At 47.0% G+C, this 20925-nt stretch overlaps 1 protein-coding gene across 1 annotated transcript in view; it reads left to right on the top strand.

Moving 5' to 3' along the window:
- SACK1H (scaffolding CK1 anchoring protein H) overlaps window positions 1–6354 on the top strand; it is a 137678-nt gene extending 131324 nt beyond the window's left edge. The window contains exon 5 of the mRNA XM_089692021.1: window positions 1–6354. This exon is cut by the window's left edge and continues 1557 nt beyond it. Coding sequence (XP_089548147.1) covers window positions 1–1102 — 1102 coding nt within the window. The 3' untranslated portion in view covers window positions 1103–6354.
- The last annotated feature ends 14571 nt before the right edge of the window (window positions 6355–20925 follow it).

Below are 20925 nucleotides of genomic sequence, written 5' to 3' on the forward strand. Positions count from 1 at the left end.
TCTAGAGTCTAAGCTGCTGGACAAAGATTCATTTAGTCGAACTCTTCTTGAATCCCAGTATCGTTCCTCAGTTACTTCTAAGTTCCAAGACCTTTTTAGCAAAGAGAAAGTTACCAGTTCCTTCACCAAAATTGAGCAGAAGATGTCTAGTTTTCAGACAATGGAAAGCAATATCCCTGCTCTTCCCGAGAAGGAGAGTGGACCCATTATCACTGAGGTTGTAGACCCTCCCAAGCCAGCAGAGATTGAATCACCAAAGCCAACAAATGTTATCGCCGCTCTTACATTTGGCAATGCTTTAGAAAGTATGTCACAAAACCCAACTCCTGTCACATCTACTGCACCCATTACCTCGACCAAGTCAGAAGACGAATTGTCCAAGGCAGAGACTCCCATGGAGTTCATCCGGAAGGGGTCCATGAGACTAAAACAGTTTTTGCAGTCCAAGGCTGAGAAGAAGGCAGATGAAGATCTGTCTTCTGATGCAGCTAAAGTTGAAAAACAGAATAGCGCACTTAGACGACTCTCTAAAACAGAGACCTCAGAATCTGTTCCTATAGTGGACACAGAAGACAAGACCACTAAAGTCATATCTGTTTCTCCTCCAAAAAACACATCAACCACTCAGGGCAGGTTGTCCTCTTCAACCTCAAACGTCATCTTCAGCAGTAACCTACGTGATGACACCAAGGTTATCTTAGAGCAAATATCTGCAAACAGCCAGAAAAACCGTGCAGAAATGGCCAAGCAATCCCAAGCCTTGTCCACAAACGATTCAGAGGTGACGTCCCATAGTACCAACTCGACGGAGACCAAAGCTGAGGAAACCACTAGCGCCGATTCCTCTTCATCTTCTTTAGCTAGGACCGGGAGCTTCTTAAGTAGGAGCCGTTTTTCACGGCCATCGCCAACCTCCCCGGAAGACAGGGACAATCTGCTCAGGAGAATGGAAAGCATTAGGAAGGAGAAGAGAGTTTATAGTAGGTTTGAAGTATTTTGTAAAAAGGATGACCCGCAAGCTGAGGAGAACGAGGATGACACAAAGGACAGAAAAGGAGGAAAATTCATGCCTAAGCTTTTAGGGACTTTAATTAAGAAATGATTGTAGACAGGGTACTGATAATACCATCTGGTGCCAACCCCATCTCATCTCCTGAGGACCACCTCATGTTATCAAAGCCAGCAAAAATGTTAAATATCAGACTTTCTCCATAACCTTTTGTGGGGTCCTAAAGAGATGCAGCATTTTACAGACTGAATACACAGAGATAACCCGTTTACTTGCCAACTGGCTTGAGAACAAAATGATAGGCTTACAATTACTATTCCGTTCTAAGCCTTTTACCAAAGAAATGTCTCCAAGTGTTCCTGGAACACGAAGCACTGAGCAGCCCCTACATGTGTCCTTTTTATATTAGAAGAAAAAGATGATAAGCTTTTTATAGTCTTCTCAGCAATTCTGAACACAATAGCTTGATTTACCTTTTAAGAAGTACAACAGGGCTTAAAGTATTTGTCCAGAAAAAAAAAAAAGATTTTCTTAGTTGTGGATAGAGCGAGGAAGGAAGGATTAGAACACTTTGCTGTTATCTTGGACTCCATTAGAGAGATCTCCCTTCATCTTCTGTCACACTCACAACAGGGTTACCAGACAGGAAGTGGGAGAAAATCTGCAACGGGACACATGGTAAGTACAGTGCTGACAGAGGTTTCTGCCTTCCCCTACTCTAGTATTTCTGTCTGTTTTGCTGTTGGAGATGAACCCTCATTTCCTGTCTGGTGAAACCATTGTCATCAGGATCAGAAGCGAGGGGAAATCTCTCTAACGGAGCCCTGGGTAGCAGTAGAAACCCAAAAGGGGTGCTAATCCTTCCCCACATTATCCAAAAATAAAGTTTTGACTCAGAATACACTTTAATTTTTTTTTATAACCAGCAAATGGCAGTCCAAGACTTTGCCATCGTTATGGAACCATAAGCCAAGCCTGCTGGGACTGCAAGTTCTTCAGCAGCTGAAGCACCTTCAGGCAACTAATTCTGCGTTTACTATTGATGCAATAATTTATTCAGCAAGATTCGAGAAGCTGAAAAGCCAAATAATGCTGGAGAGCTGTAGAAAACATCGAGGAGTGAAAGCATTTTTTTTTTTTAAATAAATATGTTTTGGGCGCAATAAGAACCAGGAAAACGTTCAGCCGCCGTTGCTGGGTTTTTTTTTTACGATCTGTAAATATGTATTTGTTAGCAGTATGAGAGCTACATGGGTTCTTTCACAAGATTTGTATTGTATCATTCCAGGAGTCGCATGGTATTATTTTGTATATCCTTAAGTGACCTTAGCTACAAAACAATGGTTTCATATTTTAATGCCACCTTGTGTTTTTGCACAGATTGGAGTTTGGCAAATGCTGTGTTGCAAAAAAAAAAAAAAGAGAGGAAAAAAAAGCAATTAAGAGTAACAAGCCCTGTCCGCCAATCCGGATTTACTCTTATCTAACATTAGCACACTAGTAAATGCTGACATTGGATTGGTCGGTGCAGGGCAAAGCTCTTACATGTGAGCGAATCTCTGGTTTTATAGCTTAATTGTAGTTTCTAATGGAATAACTTGAATTGGGAGAACGGATTGTCTTAATATAAGCAATGAGGGGGGAAATGTGAAAAATGTAATTTTTTTTTTTTTGCTTAAAAAGCAAGGCACACTGCCCAGAAACTAACAAAAGGGCCCGCTGATTTAATGTAGGGTTGAGTTCATTGGCATAGTGCACATGTGTCCTCTAATAAAATGGCCGGAACCATCCTATTCCAAGTCTGGGCCTCAATGGGACATAGTGTGGTGGCTGGAATGAAGACTGGACCAAACGTTTACACCCCTTGTTGGTACAGTCTGCTTACTTATTGGATGATCGCAGATTACAGTTGAAATGCAAGTATAGCCTTGTGAGCGCCAGTGGATCCTTAAAAGGATAGCTTCAGCTAAGGACCATCCATAGGGCAGGGAAAATTTCCTAAAACACCCACCTCATTGGCCCATAGACTTTGCTTAAAATTCCTTGAATGGTTTACCGGCTTAACCAATAAAGTCCCTGTCCCTAGGCTCAGCACCTGACTGGGGAAGGTGGAACTGAAGGTCATCAGGTTCTGGTTGGATTTAAACTTTTGAGCCAGGGGCGGACTGACCATTTGGAAACTCGGGCATTGCCCGAGGGCCCGGGGTCAGTAGGGGGCCCAATGAGATGCCCCTGGTACCTTTTTCATAGGCTTTTTTGAGTTTGGGCAAGGACACAGGGGCCCCATGATCCCCTATTGCCCGGGGGCCCCGTGAGTTGTCAGTCCGCCCCTGTTTCGAGTTCACCAAAAGTGGAGGTAATTTGCACATTAGAGCTTTCATCCAACTTGTCAGCATGTTCTGTTCCTGAAAATTGGCCAGGCCGTTCTTGGAACAGTAAACCTACCCCATGGCAGAACTAGTAAACTGTAGCCGTGTAAATTTATTTTATAGCCGTATGTCATTGGTATGGAAGGAAAATAGAACAGCATGACAGTAAAAATTCTCAAAACCTGTTTCTAGGAAGTCTGTCTCAATCCTAACCCTTAATCTAAACATTGGCCCAGCCTCCTTAGCCTGTAACATTAATCGTACTCCAATTATGAACCTAGTAGTTTGCCTCAACCCCAACGTCCAACCTAACTATTATCCCTACCTATTAACATTACTTGTACTAGAGATAGTTGTTGGGCAGTGCTGGAGACTTCTATAAAAAGACTGGCTTGTAAAAATAGTTTTAGAATTATTAGACATACGGAGGTGGAAACAAGACAAACATGACCAAAAAAACTCTACGGACCACCCTTTTCCTCTGGTACTTCTTGGCTATGTGTTTAGGCTGAAGCGTTTGGTCGGGAGCAGCGCTGGACGTCTGGATTCTGGATGTTGGAGAACAGCAGCTTCTTGTGAGCCATCCTTTCCTATGGTGCTTCTCTGCCCTTGGTTCAGGCTGAAGGGTTTGGTCTAGAGCGACGCTGGAATTGGACATCTGCATTTTGGATGTTTTAGAGAGCCTGCTATAGCAGATGAACAGTTCCTGGACCATGGAGGTCCTCTACACGCTGAGGAACCTTGGGTGAAGAGTTGAAGTGTAGAAGAAATTGGGGCAAAAAAAAAAGGATGAATTTCCAAACAATCGTTTACACATTCATGATATCCATCTCTTTTCAGTTCATACATTACCCCCCCTCATCAAGGCTTAAACATTTCTAGAATAGTTGCTGCCATAATGGTCGTGGTGTATGTCTGCATTTTGGAGGCAGAGCCTGCTAAACAGCAGCCCAGTTTACTGCATCTACAAGGGACACTTCGCAGCCTCATTCAACAGAAATGCAGACATGCATGGAGACCATACTACAGCAGTTGACCTAGGCATTTCTTACCCCTGAAGAAGGTGCATTTAGTGACCCATTAGAACAGCCCATTTATATTCATGAAGTGTGTTTAACATGCTTTAAATCTTGCATTGTGTTAAGGCAGACCATGGAAATCAATGAGCTGCCAAAACACCAAACGCCCCAAAAAATCTGATGGGTGCTCAATCTGTGACCCTCCAGCTGTTGCGAAACTACAAGTCCTATCATGCCTCTGCCTTTGGGAGTCATACTTGTAACCGTCAGCCTTTCAATGCCTCATGGGACTTCTGCAACAGCTGGAGGGCCACAGGTTGAGCACCCATGCAATACACTATAGTGAACTGCAATGTACAGGGACGCAAGTGTGTTCTCTCACTGCTTTGGGATATCATTCAAAATGAATGACACCACAACGCATGGCGGCACGCATTCCCTCAACGTAAATGGGACTTTGTTAGCGTTTTATGGCAGAAGACACTCTAGCTTTTCTAAAACATCTTGCCCTTGTTGAAAATTTTTTTGGTACATCGATTGTTGCATGGGATTTATATTGTCTGTGGTCAACCAATGACTAAGGCGAGGACTCCAGACCTGGCAAAAGATGGCAGTGAAGGGATGACCTCTCCCATGTGGCCCTCCCATAGATGGAAGACATACTAATAGCCCTTTTTTTTTTTGTTGCATTGCTTTAACACACATTTGGTAGGATGTACCAAAGGCAACGATCCTGTGAACTGCAAGTGCAGTTGCTTCAGAGCTTAGTAAAGTAGGTAAAGCTTCACTTTGCGAAAAGTACCCAATCACATGCAAGGAAAAAAAAACCAACGCATTTTTGCTTGCACATGATTGGATGGTAGAAATCAGTAGAGCTTCTCTTCATTTCAGAGCTTCCCCTCCTCTCTAGAGGAATTGCACCTGAAGTGCAATTGCATTGCTCAGACCTATTTGCCTTTAGTAAATCAACCCCTTTATGTTGTGTGTTAATGTGTTCTGTGGTAAGGTAGCCCATTCACCACACCACAACCCACTGTAGTGCATTGCCATATGTGGAATGGGCTGCCCTAACACAAGATTGCCTTAGTGTGTTGGGGTGCCATTCAAAATAAATGGCACCCCAATGCATATTATGTGCTTTACCATGCATGATTACTGCAAAGAGGAAGCGTGAATGAGCCCTTTAAGGAAAGCCATCTATATTACGCATGTATGGAGTTACTCGCCCATTATGGCAAGAGCTCCATGGGTCCCAATTACATCAATAAAGACAATTATTGGCACCTAACCGCCTTACCAGTTCACCTCTTTGGTGCCCCATTTTCTTTACACTTCAACTCCATTCAGGCCAGCCACCGTGTACACATCTAACCCAACACCCCACGGAGGATTTTATTCGTCCCACGTCTTTGTTCTCACGGCCATTTGTTGGAAGAGGACACCCATGTGCACTTACCCTAAAATAATGAGGCCAAGGCTACACTGCCAATGAATCATTCGATCTCACCAGTGTAGCTCCAGCCTTACTCTTCTAGAACTCCACCCTGAATTATGTTTGGGTAGAGCTCTTGTTTACTATTACTACTGATCTGTGTGGATTTCTATATGGCAGCAGCGGGAAATAGAGGTACGAGGAGCAGAATTTGCATTGACTACTATATGCTGTACAGAACGGGAGTCACTTTAATGTTTTTGTTTTTTTTATCGTTGAGTTTTTTTTTTTTTTTTTTTTTAAATACAATGTCAGAACTGTCATGTCGGGTGTGAGTGGATATTTAAATTTCGACTGACACAATGAGCAGTGTTGAATGTGAAGGGTTAGCGGGGGCGGCTGTGTAATCCCTCTTCTCATTCCTTCCCTCTACCTGTAGGGGGCAGTATACCAGAGTGTGTCTATGGTGCCAACCACACTACTATTGGCTCAGGTGTATAATGTCATAATAAACTGTTCAATCCATTTTGTCTTCTCATCTTTATTTCAAGTGACTTGTTTTTGTACTCAGGACCTATGACTTGTCATCATCCTCAAATCTGTCTTATAAAGGGAGGAGGAGCTACACTGCTCAAAAATAATTAAAGGAACACTTTTTAATCAGAGTCTAGCATCAAGTCAATGACACTCCTAGGATATTGATCTGGTCAGTTCATCAGTTTCAGCTGCTTTGGCGTTCATGAAATTAACAACAGGTGCACTAGATGGGCAACAATGATATGACCCCCAAAACAGGAATGGTTTTACAGGTGGAGGCCACTGACATTATTTCTCTACTCCTCTTTTCTGACAGTTGTTCGCTAGTTTTGCATTTGGCTAGGGTCAGTGTCACTACTGGTAGCATGAGGCCATACCTGGACCCTACAGAGGTTGCACAGGCAGTCCAACTCCTCCAGGATGGCACATCAATACGTGCCATTGCCAGAAGGTTTGCTGTGTCTCCCAGCACAGTCTCAAGAGCATGGAGGAGATTCCAGGAGACAGGCAGTTATTCTAGGAGAGCTGGATTGGGCTGTAGAAGGTCCTTAACCCATCAGCAGGACAGGTATTTGCTCCTTTGTACAAGGAGGAACAGGAGGAGCCCCGCCAGAGCCCTACAAAATGACCTCCAGCAGGCCACTGGTGTGACTGTCTCTGACCAAACAATCAGACAGACTTCTTGAGGGTGGCCTGAGGGCCCGACGTCCTCTAGTGGGCCCTGTGCTCACAGCCCGGCACCATAGAGCTGGATTGGCATTCGCCATTGAACACCAGAATTGGCAGGTCCACCACTGGCACCCTGTGTTTTTCACAGATGAGAGCAGGTTCACCTGAGCACATGTGACAGACATGAAAGGGTCTGGAGAAGCCATGGAGAACGTTCTGCTGCCTGTAACATGGTTCAGCATGACCGTTCTGGTGGTGGGTCAGTGATGGTCTGGGGAGGCATACCCATGGAGGGACGCACAGACCTCTACAGGCTAGACTATGGCACCCTGACTCATTCTGTATCAGGATGAAATCCTTGGACCCATTGTCAGACCCTACGCTGGTGCAGTGGATCCTAGGTTTCTCCTGGTGCAGTGGGTCCTGGGTTCCTCCTGCTGCAGTGGGTCCTGGGTTGCTCTTGGTGCACGACAATGCCCGGCCTCATGTGAGAGTATGCAGGCAGTTCCTGGAGGATGAAGGAATTGATACCATTGAATGGCCCCCCCACACTTGCCTGACCTAAATCCAATAGAACACCTCTGGGATATCATGTTTCGGTCTATTGGATGCCGCAAGGTTGCAGCTCAGACTGTCCAGGGGCTCAGTGATGCCTTGGTTCAGATCTTGGAAGAAATCCCCCAGGACACCATCCGTTGTCTCATTAGGAGCCTCCCCCGACGTCAGGCATGCATACAAGCACGTGGGGGCCATACAAACTACAGAGGAACATTCTGTGTTGTTGCAATGAAATTTCAGCAAAATAGACTCTCCTGCTGCATCGTTTTTGCAATTTGATTTTCGGGGTGTCTTTGCATTCAGCCCTCTGTAGGTTTATAATTTTCATTTCCATCAAACGATGGGGCATCCTTGCGTTCCTAACACATCACCCCGTCCATGTCACTACAGCTATCCAGCAGGAGACTTTTCCCTATTGAGATCTGATGTGTTTTCAAAGTGTTCCAATAATTCTTTTGAGCCATGTACATCTACAATCTGTCTACCGTGTTTTATGACTCGGCACCTAAGTGGCCCTGTGCAGATACCAGGAGCCACCATCAGAGGATGCTGCAGGTGACCTCTGAATCCCATCATGAGGTAGTGTAGGCTGGACTCCAGAATTCTGAACACGGAGGCTGTGTTTACTAACCCCTCTCTCTAAAAATGCTGGTTTGCCTGGCTGCCATGTGATCCTGTGGCTTTAATACTTGGTCAGCATGGTCATTGGTCAGCATGGTCAAGTGGCTGCACTGACCGATGAGTGCTTGCCATTGCTAGCATTATGATGGACAATCCCTCCGGGGCTGTATGAGGAAATAGCTGCTATTTGCAGTGGGGTCCAGAGCAGTGGATAGGTTATTTGGAATTAATTCACCTTTTTGGTTTTTTTTTTGTGAAAAGGTGAACTTACCTCTTAATGGCCTAAAAAGGTAGATGGCCTTCCAGCAGGATCTGGCTTCACAACCTGCTGGAAGGAGTGGTAATATCGTGACATAGTCATATCAAAAGTGAAGGGATGGATGCTGCTCAACTGACCCCAAGAGTCCAATGTTGAGTAATGGCCTCAGCTGCCGTTCTGGCCATACCCACAGACTCGTTTTGCCCAGTCCACGGGGGCTTGGTCAACATTGGACTCCTGGAGTCAGTTGAGTAGCATCCATCCCTTCACTTGTATTGGCTAACACTGGATTCACTCAGACTCATGCTCCCCTCTTCTCACTTGCCGGTGGGGTGATCTTTTTTCCTTCCAGCCATAGCGTGGAGTGGCGCCATAAGGTATACTTTTCACTATAGTCATACAACAATTACTAGGGGCAGCTGCCTTGACTACACGCCCTATATCCACCAATGAATAGGGATTCATGGATGCTGGGTGATAACCCTTGTGTGTCCTATCCCAATGTGCCCGAGAGGCAGAGGTGCCGCGTCAAGCTCCGCTGCCAGCGGCCTCTCAAAATCTGACTGGCTGAAATACATGGTGACTGGACACTGTACGGTTCTCACGTTTAGGGCTACATGCATTCAGGGATGTACAGTATGTCTGTCCCTATATGCATGTAGCAGATGTATAGCGTCCAGCCACCGAGCCCTAAGAAGATCTAGAAGCCAGAGGATCACAAGAACTGCCGGGCAATGAATGGTCTAACCCTCCCAGGAAAGGTTTATTGCACACAATTCAAGTAAGTCTGCAAATATTATTATTATTATACAGGATTTATATCGCCTCAACAGTTTGCTCAGCGCTTTACAATATAACGGGAGACAATACAGAAACAATTCAGTTCAATACAAGAGGTATAGGAGGGCCCTGATCCTGGGAGCTTACAATCTAAGAGGGAGGAGCTAGTGGTACAAAAGGTAATAACTGTTGGGGATGGATTGGTAGGAGGAGTAGAAGATTCCATTATTAGCTGAGGGCAGGGTAGGCTTCCCTGAAGAGATAGGTTTTCAGAGATCGCCTAAACATAAGCAGAGTAGGCGATAGTCTGATAGATTGGGGTAGAGAGTTCTAGAGGATGGGGGAAGCTCTGGAGAAGTCCTGGAGACGAGCATGGGAGGAGGAGACAAAGGAGCTAGAGAGCAGGAGGTCTTGCGAGGAGCGGAGAGGACAGTTTGGGTGATATTTGGAGACAAGATCGGTGATGTAATTTGGGGCAGAGTCATAAATGGCTTTATGTGTTATTGTTAATGTTTTGAATTTTATCCGTTGGGCAATGGGAAGCCAGTGGAGGGATTGGCAGATAAGGGTGGAGGACACTGAATGGAGACCAGTGGAGGGATTGGCAGAGAGGGATGGAGGACACTGAATGAAGGCCAGTGGAGGGATTGGCAGAGAGGGGTGGCAGATACAGAACGGTTAGTAAGGTGGAGGAGTCTGTCAGCAGCATTCATGATAGACTGAAGAGGGGATAGCCTGCGATTAGGTAGGCCAATGAGGAGGGAGTTTCAATGGTCAGGCGAGATATAACAAGCGAGTGAATAAGTTGCTTAGTGGTTTCCGAGGTTAGGAACAGTCGTATCTTGGAGATGTTGTGGAGGTGAAGTCTACAAGATTTGGACAGTGATTGGATTTGGGGCTGAAAGGACAGATGGGAGTCTAGGATTACACCTAGTACCCTGGCATGAGGGAAGGGACTGATGGTTGTATTATTGGTTTTGATGGAGAGGTCAGGGGAGGGGGCACGAGCTGGAGGGAATACTAAGAGCTCAGTTTTGGAAATATTGAGTTTGAGGAAGTGGAGTGACATCCATACCGATATGTCACTTAGTAAGTTAGTAATGCGAGAGGAGACTGAAGGAGTGAGGTGAGGGGTAGACAGATTTGTGTGTCATCTGTGGTACTTAAAGCCGTGGGAGTTTATCAAGTGACCAAGGGAGGAGGTGTAGATGGAGAAGAGAAGGGGTCCAAGGACAGAACCTTGAAAGACCCCTACAGAAAGAGGGAGTGGAGAGGAGGAGCCAGAGTTATAGGTAATGCTGAAGGAGCGCTGCGATAGGTAGGAGGAGAACCAGGCGAGAGCAGAGTCTTGCAGGCCAAGAGAGTATAGTTTTTTAAGAAGGAGGGGGTGGTCGACTGTGTCGAAAGCCATGGAGAGGTCGAAGAGTTGGAGCACTGAGTAGTGGCCATTGGTTGGGATGAGTATGGAGTAGTGGCCATTGGTTGGGATGAGTATGGAGTAGTGGTCATTGGTTGGGATGAGTACGGAGTAGTGGTCATTGGTTGGGATGAGTATGGAGTAGTGGCCATTGGTTTTAGCTGTTAGTAGATCATTAGTGAGTTTTAGTAGGGGAGTTTCAGTGGAGTGTAGTGAGCGAAAGCCAGACTGTAAAGGGTCAAGAAGATTGTTGTCGGTGAGGTGGGAGCTCAGGTGATTGTAGACTAAGTGTTCTAGGAGTTTAGAGGTAAATGGCAGCAGGGAGATGGGTCTTAAGTTGTTCAGGTTGGTGGGGTCCAGGGAGGGCTTTTTAAGTATGGGAGTGATGTGCGCATGCTTTAGAGGGGAGGGGAAGGCACCGTTAGAGAGGGAGAGATTGAAGATGTGAGTGAGGGAGCATAGGATGGAAGAAGAGGGTGACTGTAGTAGTTGTGAGGGGACAGGATCCAGGGGGCAGGTAGTGAGACGGGCTTCTGAGAAAACCTTAGTGACCTCTTCAGTAGTAGCGAGGTCAAAAGAGGAAAGTGTTGAGGGAGGTTTAGTATAAGGTATGCTAAGTGGGATGGATGTCTGTGCAGTGGAGAAGCCCCTATGAATTGCGTCAATCTTGTTTTTGAAATGATCTGCAATCTCTTAAGCAGTGAGTGAGGTACTGGGTGGAGGTGGAGAAAGTAGAGAGTTAAAAGTAGAGAAGAGACGACGAGGACTGGATGACAAGCTATTTATGAGAGTGACAAAGTAGGCTTTTTTGGCAGCATGGAGGGAGGAATTGTATGTTAAAAGAGAAAATTTATAATGGGTGAAAGTTTGCTGAGATTTGGTTTTACGCCACAATCGCTCCAGAGCACGACTATGTCTCTATAAGATTTATAACTTTATTCCTTTGTCCTACTGTGCTGGAAATGCCAACATTGCCGCCAATTTAGTTTTCTTGTCTGGTGGTGTCAGAAGAAGGAATGGTGGCCTGTCATTGGTGCCATTTGGAGAAATAGTGCCCCGAGGACTGTATACAGGCAAGCAAGGCAAGGAAATGCCAACATTGCCGCCAGTTTAGTTTTCTTGTCTGGTGGCTGATGAAGTCATCTAATATTGCTTTGTAATGGAGGAGGAGATTCATCAGAGGACCCTGACCATCCTTTGTAGGAGAGGAATGGAAGGAAAACACTCTTCCAAAGGTCATCAATTGGAAATCACATCTACAGGGGTTCTGGGGCTTTTGCTCTGCAGAAGATATCTGCCTCCCCCCTCCCCCCACAGATTTTTTAATGTACTCGTTATTGATTAGGAGCTCATGCACACACAGATACAAATTTAGACAGGATCTTGATGGCAGAAAGCTGGTAAATCCTGTGGAAAAAATGGTATTTAGTGCATCTCAATTATTCATTTCCACTGGCGCCAATGATGGGGCTCTATTCCTCCCACTGACACCAACAATGTGGCACTATTCCTTCCACTGATGCCAGTGATGGGGTACTATTACTTCCACTGACAGCAACGATGGGGCACTATTCCTCCCACTGACACCATTAATGGGGCACTATTCCTCCCACTGATACCAATGATGGGGCACTATTCCTTCCACTGACACCATTAATGGGGCACTATTCCTCCCACTGATACCAATGATGGGGCACTATTCCTTCCACTGACACCAATGATGAGGCACTATTCCTCCCACTGACAACAACGATGGGGCACTATTCCTCCCACTGACACTAAGGATGGGGCACTATTGCATCCACTGACACCAACAATGGGGCACTATTCCTCCCACTGACACCATTAATGGGGCACTATTCCTCCTACTGACACCATTAATGGGGCACTATTCATCCCACTGAAGCCAACAATGGGGTACTATTACTTCCACTGACAGCAATGATGGGGCACTATTCCTCCCACTGGCACCAATGATGGGTCACTATTCCTCCCACTGACACCAATGATGGGGCACTATTCCTCTCACTGACACCAAGGATGGGGCACTATTCCTCCCACTGACACCAAGGATGGGGCACTATTCCTCCTACTGACACCAACGATGGGGCACTATTCCTCCCACTGACAGCAACGATGGGACACTATTCCTCCCACCAACGCAAACGTTGGGGCACTATTCCTCCCACTGACACCAATGAGGGGACACTGTTTACTACCACTGACACCAGGAACTTTTCTACTCCCGCTGGCCACAGTACGGCCCTCCTAAATTTTAAAGGACAGTAAATTGGCCCTCTCTTTGGAAACTTTGGAGACCCCTGATCTAGTGAATGACTCATCCAGGGTTGAAATGAAGAAATAAACAAAATGTAGGCAGCGGCGGTGGTGCAGGCCCAGAATGACATCGACCTTCAGTTCTAGATGAATTTGTTTTGCATGTGTTTACCTTTCACACAAACCCTTACTTGTACATCATGTAAAATACTTGAAAACTCAGAGCATGGATGCGTTTTTCTTGTTTTGGTTTCCATAGCTCAACACTATAGGGAGATACGGACCATGACACCTCTGTGAGCCTGGACCCACGCGGTACTGCTGTGATCAGATCCATATATGTACTGTACACTGTACGCATCTGAATGCAGCATTTCATATCCCCGTGTGCATGAGCCCTAAAGTGATCAATTCAGGACTGCATGCCTCTGGAAACGACTCACCTGGGGATGAGGAGCAAAATAACAGAAAATTGGATCAAATATTTACCATCCTTTTCCTTTCCTGGCGCCAAACCGTGGGAGTATATTACCACATGCATGCTGCCACTTTGGCGCCAGAAAAATTGGATCAAATACTTCCATTCATTTTCCTTTCCTGGTGCCAATCCATGGCAGTGTACACGTGGTAGCATGCTGCCATGTTGGCGCCAGGAAACTTGTTTTTACTGCAAAGTTGTATCAATTCCGCCCGCCATATAAGGAAATGATGGATGGGTGGCGGTTCTCTTGTTCTGGGTGGATGTCATATGATGTCCTCCCATTCTAGCTGCACATGTGCGCCCCTAGGGGGCATGCGGTGCGGCGATCAGTGGTGCGCTGTGTCCCTGGGACAAAGCGGATCACCGATTGCAGTAAGGAGCCGATGACGTTGGCTCTATCATGCGATCAGCTGTTTCCAATCACAGCTGATCGCATGTAAATAGGAAATGAATGTTATTGGCAGTGGCATGCGTCAGAGCCGGTAAGTGGCATTCCTCAGAGGGGACATCTACACTGATCATCAGGGCACTGAAGATAAGTGTAGTCCTATCAGTGCCACCTGTCAGTGCCCATCAATGCCACATACCTGTGCCCATCAGTGCCCATCAATACCACATACCAGTGCCCATCAATCCCACATACCTGTGCCCATCAGTGCCCATCAACGCTACATACCTGTGCCCATCAATGCCACATACCAGTGCCCATCAATGCCACATACCTGTGCCCATCAATGCTACATACCTGTGCCCATCAGTGCCCATCAACGCCACATACCAGTGCCCATCAACGCTACATACCTGTGCCCATCAATGCCACATACCAGTGCCCATCAACGCTACATACCTGTGCCCATCAGTGCCCATCAACACCACATACCAGTGCCCATCAATGCCACATACCAGTGCCCATCAGTGCCCATCAATGCTACATACCTGTGCCCATCAATGCCACATACCTGTGCCCATCAGTGCCCATCAACGCCACATACCAGATACCAGTGCCCATCAATGCCACATACCAATGCCCATCAGTGCCCATCAATGCCACATACCAGTGCCCATCAGTGCACATCAATGCCACAAATCAGTGCACATCAATGTCACATATCACTGCCCATCAGAGCTGCTTTTCAGTGCCAACTACCAGTGCCCACTAGTGCCGCCTAACAGTTCCAATCAGTGCCATATATGAGTGCTGCCGTTCAGTGCCCACCAGTGCCAAATATGAGTGCTGCCTTTCAGTGTCCATCAGTGCATCCTATCAGTGCCATATATGAGTGCTGCCTTTCAGTGTCCATCAGTGTTGCCTATCAGTGCCCATTACTGCAGCCTCATTAGCACACATCAGTGAAGGAGAAAAATTACTTATTTACATTTTATAACAGAAACTAAGAAAAAAAACCTTACTTTTTTAAATTTTTGTTTAGCAAAAAATAAAAATCCCAGCGGTGATTCAATACCACCAACAGAAAACTATCTGTCTCCAAAAAATGAAAAAAAATTTAGTTCAGGTGCAGTGTTGCATGACTGCACAATTGTCAAAGTGCGACAGCTCTGAAAGCCGAAAATTGGCCTGGACAGGAAGGGGGGTGAAAGTGCCCGGTAGGCGAGGGGTTAAAGTTTCACATCCTGGATCATCATTTTCTTTGCTCTCCAAAACTTCCCCCAAAACATCTCCGAGGAACGCTCAGTCTGAGGAACTGAAATACAAGAAAATAAGAATTTATGATCAGATCTGTCTGCACGCCACACATGTACATCTTGTCGGTCTGAAATAAACCTTTTTAACCGAAGACGGTGCTCATGAATCCCCAACAGATTATTATTATCACTGGTATTTATAAAGCACTGACAATTTTCACATCTTGTACACTCAGATTGGTCCCTTCCCCCTTACAATCTCACATACACACACATATTGGGGCCAATTTAGTCAGAAGCCGATTAACCTACCAGCTTGCCTTTGGAGTGTGGGAAGAAACCCATGCGAACTCCATGCAGATAACATCATGGTTGGGATACAAACCAAGGACCCCAGTACTGCAAGGCAAATGTGCTAACCACTACGCCACTGTAATGGCATTCTTTTGTGTTTATAGCACCCCTTAAAAATTACAGTCATGGCCAAAAATCTTGCCCCCCCCCCCCCCCCCGCATTTCGGTCAGATAATGCACCACTTCACCCAGAAAATTGTTGCAATGAGAAATGTTTCGGCATTCCCATGTTTATTTCTTTGGTTTGTATCAGTACGACACGAAAAAGTGGAGAAACAAAAAGCCAAATCTGACCCATTCCACCCAAAACCCCAAAAAAGGACTGGACAAAATTATTGGCACCTTCTCAAAATTGTTCCTGGAATTTGTCATTAAACTCCCCGTATCCATGACCAGGAGCTGGCAATATAGAAATCACACCAACAACCAGGGACAATGGGGACAAATGGTCTCCACCTTTCTGTTGGGTGTCTCTGTGTGCCACATGGAGCATGGAGGAGAGAAATTGTCTGAGGATTGGAGAAAAAAGCAGCAAAGAATTGTCTGAGGATTGGAGAACAAAAATGATGGGAAGCATGAACAATCTCAAGGTGACAAGTCCATCTCCAGAGATCTTCATGTTCCTGTGTCCACTGTGCGCAACATTGGCAAGAAGTTTACAGCTCATGACACTGTAGATAATCTCCCTGGATGTGGATGAAAGAGAAAAATTGATCAAAGATTGCAACAAAGGATTGTTGGAATGGTGGATAAAGAACCTCCATCTTCCAGACAAAGTCAAGCTGACCTTCAGGCACCGGGTACAACTGTGTCCACTCCCACTATACACCGCCATCTGAATGAAAAGGGACCCTATGGTAGGAGACCCAGGAGGACCCCACTGCTGACACAGAAAAAATGGGAGGAGACCCAGGAGGACCCCAATGCTGACACAGAAATATAAAAAAGCCCGATTGGAGTTTGAAAAACCCTGCATTCACTATATCCGCTCTCCCCGGACCCCGCATTCACTATATCTGCTCTCCCCGGACCCCGCATTCGCTATATCCACTCTCCCCGGACCCCGCATTCGCTATATCCGCTCTCCCCGGACCCCGCATTCTCTATATCCACTCTCCCCGGACCCCGCATTCACTATATCCGCTCTCCCCGGACCCTGCATTCACTATATCCGCTCTCCCCGGACCCCGCATTCACTATATCCGGTCTCCCCGGACCCCGCATTCACTATATCCGCTCTCCCCGAACCCCGCATTCACTATATCCGCTCTGCCTGGACCCGCATTCACTACATCCGCTCTCCCCGGACCCTCCATTCACTATATCCGCTCTCCCCGGACCCCGCATTCACTATATCCGCTCTGCCCGGACCCCGCATTCACTATATCTGCTCTCCCCGGACCCTGCATTCACTATATCCGCTCTCCCCGGACCCCGCATTCACTATATCCGCTCTCCCCGGACCCCGCATTCACTATATCCGCTCTGCCCGGACCCCGCATTCACTATATCTGCTCTCCCCAGACCCTGCATTCACTATATCCGCTCTCCCCGGACCCCGCATTTACTATATCCGCTCTCCCCGGACCCCGCATTCACTATATCCGCTCTCCCCGGACCCCGCATTCACTATATCCGCTCTCCCCGGATCCTGCATTCACTATATCTGCTCTCCCTGGACCCCGCATTTACTATAGCCTCTCTCCCCGGACCCCGCATTCACTATATCCGCTCTCCCCGGACCCCGCATTCACTATATCCGCTCTCCCCAGACCCCGCATTCACTATATCCGCTCTCCCCGGACCCTGCATTCATTATATCTGCTCTCCCTGGACCCCGCATTTACTATAGCCTCTCTCCCCGGACCCCGCATTCACTATATCCGCTCTCCCCGGACCCCGCATTCACTATATCCGCTCTCCCCGGACCCCGCATTCACTATATCCGCTCTCCCCGGACCCTGCATTCATTATATCTGCTCTCCCTGGACCCCGCATTTACTATATGCGCTCTCCCCGGACTCCGCATTCACTATATCCACTTTCCCCGGACCCCACATTCACTATATCCGCTCTCCCCGGACCCCGCATTCACTATATCCGCTCTCCCCGGACCCTGCATTCACTATATCCGCTCTCCCCGGACTCTGCATTCACTATATCCACTTTGCCTGGACCCCGCATTCACTATATCCGCTCTCCCCAGACCCTGCATTCACTATATCCGCTCTCCCCAGACCCTGCATTCACTATATACGCTCTCCACGGACCCCGCATTCACTATATCCGCTCTCCCCAGACCCTGCATTCACTATATCCGCTCTCCCCAGACCCTGCATTTACTATATCCGCTCTCCCTGGACCCCGCATTCACTATATCCGCTCTCCCCGGACCCCGCATTCACTATATCCGCTCTCCTCGGACCCCGCATTCACTATATACGCTCTCCCCGGACCCCGCATTCACTATATCCGGTCTCCTACAGTACACAGAACATGGAAATGCAATTATTTTAGTGAATATATACTGCTAAATACCTTTTCTCATCAGCAGTATAGAGCAGTCTTGTGACTTCAGCAGAGCACTGGTTAAAGCTTGTAGGAGGAGTTTTCTTTCTGCTCTAGGAGGATGTGAAACCCCTGACCTCTGGGCAGTGCTGATTGGCTCTGTGCTGATCACATGCACCCTCCCAAGAAAAAAAAAAGCTATCTAGCAATACACACCAAACTGAGCAGATGCATGTGGCTATGGATTCATTCTGTATCATCTGGTCATTTCAACAAGAGGAGGGCAGAGAAGACAGGATCAAACAGCATTTTTACAAAGTGCAGAGGATTAACCCCTTAGGTTCCACAGTGAGTACAACAAGCATGCTTTACTGCATCTACAGACTGATTCTACTGTTGTGGGTTTAGTAACACTTTAAATCCCCTTTCTTCCCCATTCTGACGCTCAGTTTGAACTTCAGGAAGTCGTCTTCACCACGTCTAGATGCCTAAATGCATTGAGTTGCTGCCATGTGATTGGCTGATTAGCAATTTGTGTTACCAAGCAATTGAACAGGTGGACGTAAAAAAGTGGCCGGTGAGGGTATATACTGTATCTATACTTTCATGTATGGTGTGCAGGGGGCAAAACTGTTTTTTTTTAAATATTTATCCTCTGCCTTCTATAAAATGACTGTAATATTTTTGCAGGACTTACTTGGGGCACTGCGACAACACACAGGATAGAAGACTACTACACTACAGATCGTTTTAGGATTTGTAAAGCACAGATTTTATATTGGCAGGGAATTTAAAACAGTTTAATATGTATACAAAAATCTAATCTGAAATAAAAATTGACCCCAAACCATTCAAATGTTCTTCTATTTCCACTTAAAAAAAAAGTGCAGCATCTCAAACTTCCACTAGATGTCTCCCTATTACAAGTGATATTATAGATGACCTGTATTTTCATGGGCCCTCTGCTGGTTCTTGGAAATCTGTTGCAGAAGTTCAAAGTGTTGCAGAGCGTATTGAGCGCGGCTTATTCTTTTCTCAGAGAATAGGTGCAGGAACTCCCCCCTTCTGAATCACGTCTTGTATACTCCCCCTACCCACCTCAGAGCACCCCCTACCCACCTCAGAGCACCTCTTACCCACCTCAGAACACCCCCTACCCACCTCAGAGCACCCCCTACCCACCTCAGAGCACCTCTTACCCATCTCAGAGCACCCCCTACCCACCTCAGAGCACCCCCTACCCACCTCAGAGCACCCCCTACCCACCTCAGAGCACCCCTTACCTACCTCAGAGCACCTCTTACCCACCTCAGAGCACCTCTTACCCACCTCAGAACACCCCCTACCCACCTCAGAGCACCTCTTACCCACCTCAGAACACCCCCTACCCACCTCAGAGCACCCCCTACGCACCTCAGAGCACCCCCTACGCACCTCAGAGCACCCCCTACCCACCTCAGAGCACCTCTTACCCACCTCAGAGCACCCCTTACCCACCTCAGAGCACCCCTACCTACCTCCCAGTACCGCTCCTTATAGAGAATACACGGCCAAGTATCATTTTGTAGTGAAAGTAATTTATTTGAAATTTGTTAATATTAACAAGAAAAGCAGTAAAATAGACCCCCTGCAGCCAGCACCAATAGACCCCCCCCCATGCAACAAAATACCCCCCCAGCAACAACAACAGATCTCGCAACAGACAGCATCAATACACTGTCCAGCAGCCGGCAATAATAGACCCTTCCTCAACAGTAGATCCCTTCCAGCAACAATAGAACCCTCACCAGTCACAACAGACCTCCCCAGCAACAATAGACCACCAAGCAAAAATAGATCCCCTCCTGTGACAATAGATCCCCCAACAGCCAGCATCAATACACTCTCCAGCAGCCAGCAACAATACAGCCTTCTTCAACAGTAGATCTCTTCCAGCAACAATAGATCCCCCACCAGCCACAACAGACCTCCCCAGCAACAACAGACCCCCCATGCAAAAATAGATCCCCTCCTGTGACAAAAGATCCCCCAGCAGCCAGCATCAATACACTCTCCAGCAGCCAGCAACAATAGAGCCTTCCTTAACAGTAGATCCCTTCCAGCAACAATAGATCCCCCACCAGCCACAACAGACCTCCCCAGCAACCATAGACCACCATGCAAAAATAGACCCCTCCAGTTACAATAGAGCCCCTGGCATCAATACACTCTCCAGCAGCCAGCGACAATAGAACCTTCCTCAACAGTAGATCCCTTCCAGCAACAATAGATCCCCCACCAGCCACAACAGACCTCCCCAGCAACAACAGACCACCATGCAAAAATAAATCCCCTCCAGTGACAATAGATCCCCCAGCAGCCAGCATCAATACACTCTCCAGCAGCCAGCATCAATACACCTTCCAGCACTGCTCGCCATTGCATACAATCAGTGCTGGAGGAAAAAAAAGCCCTGGTATTGAGTGACAGACAGACAGACTTCAGATCCTTCAAAACTCCTCTGTCCGATTTTATGGGCTTGGTCATTATAGGAAGTGAAGGTTAGTGGTACAGGATGCCCCAAAACAGCAGAAGAAAAATCCCTACAGACTGCAGACTTCTCCAAGAATCCTTTAGGCCCAGATGGACAACTATCTTCCTATTTTTTAGGCTTCTGCCCCAGGCCTTTGGGTGAGGTGCAGCAGCAGTAATGAGGCCCAAGATGCAGAAAGTAGTATATTGTAGAACTTGCATTACAGTCACAACAACCCGGCGCAGAGAACACCCACCGGGGAACTCAGTCACTGTAGCAGAGAGTCGGTAGTAGTAGGCCCGAGCTGAAGACAGCACCTGGAGAGGGAGGTGGAGTATGTCGCGGCCGGTCCAACCCGAGAGGGCGCTTGTGGAAATGTAGATGTAGGCCCTTTGCTTTCCCTACTCGTCAGGAACCCCTCTCTACTGCTGTCCCTAAAAGACGGGCATCTCTCCCTACACTAGTCACTTCTCAAAATG

The sequence above is a fragment of the Staurois parvus genome, unplaced genomic scaffold (genome assembly GCF_062004578.1).
Source record: "Staurois parvus isolate SC_StPar_1 unplaced genomic scaffold, SC_StPar_1.0 ptg000575l, whole genome shotgun sequence".
Lineage (NCBI taxonomy): Eukaryota > Metazoa > Chordata > Amphibia > Anura > Ranidae > Staurois > Staurois parvus.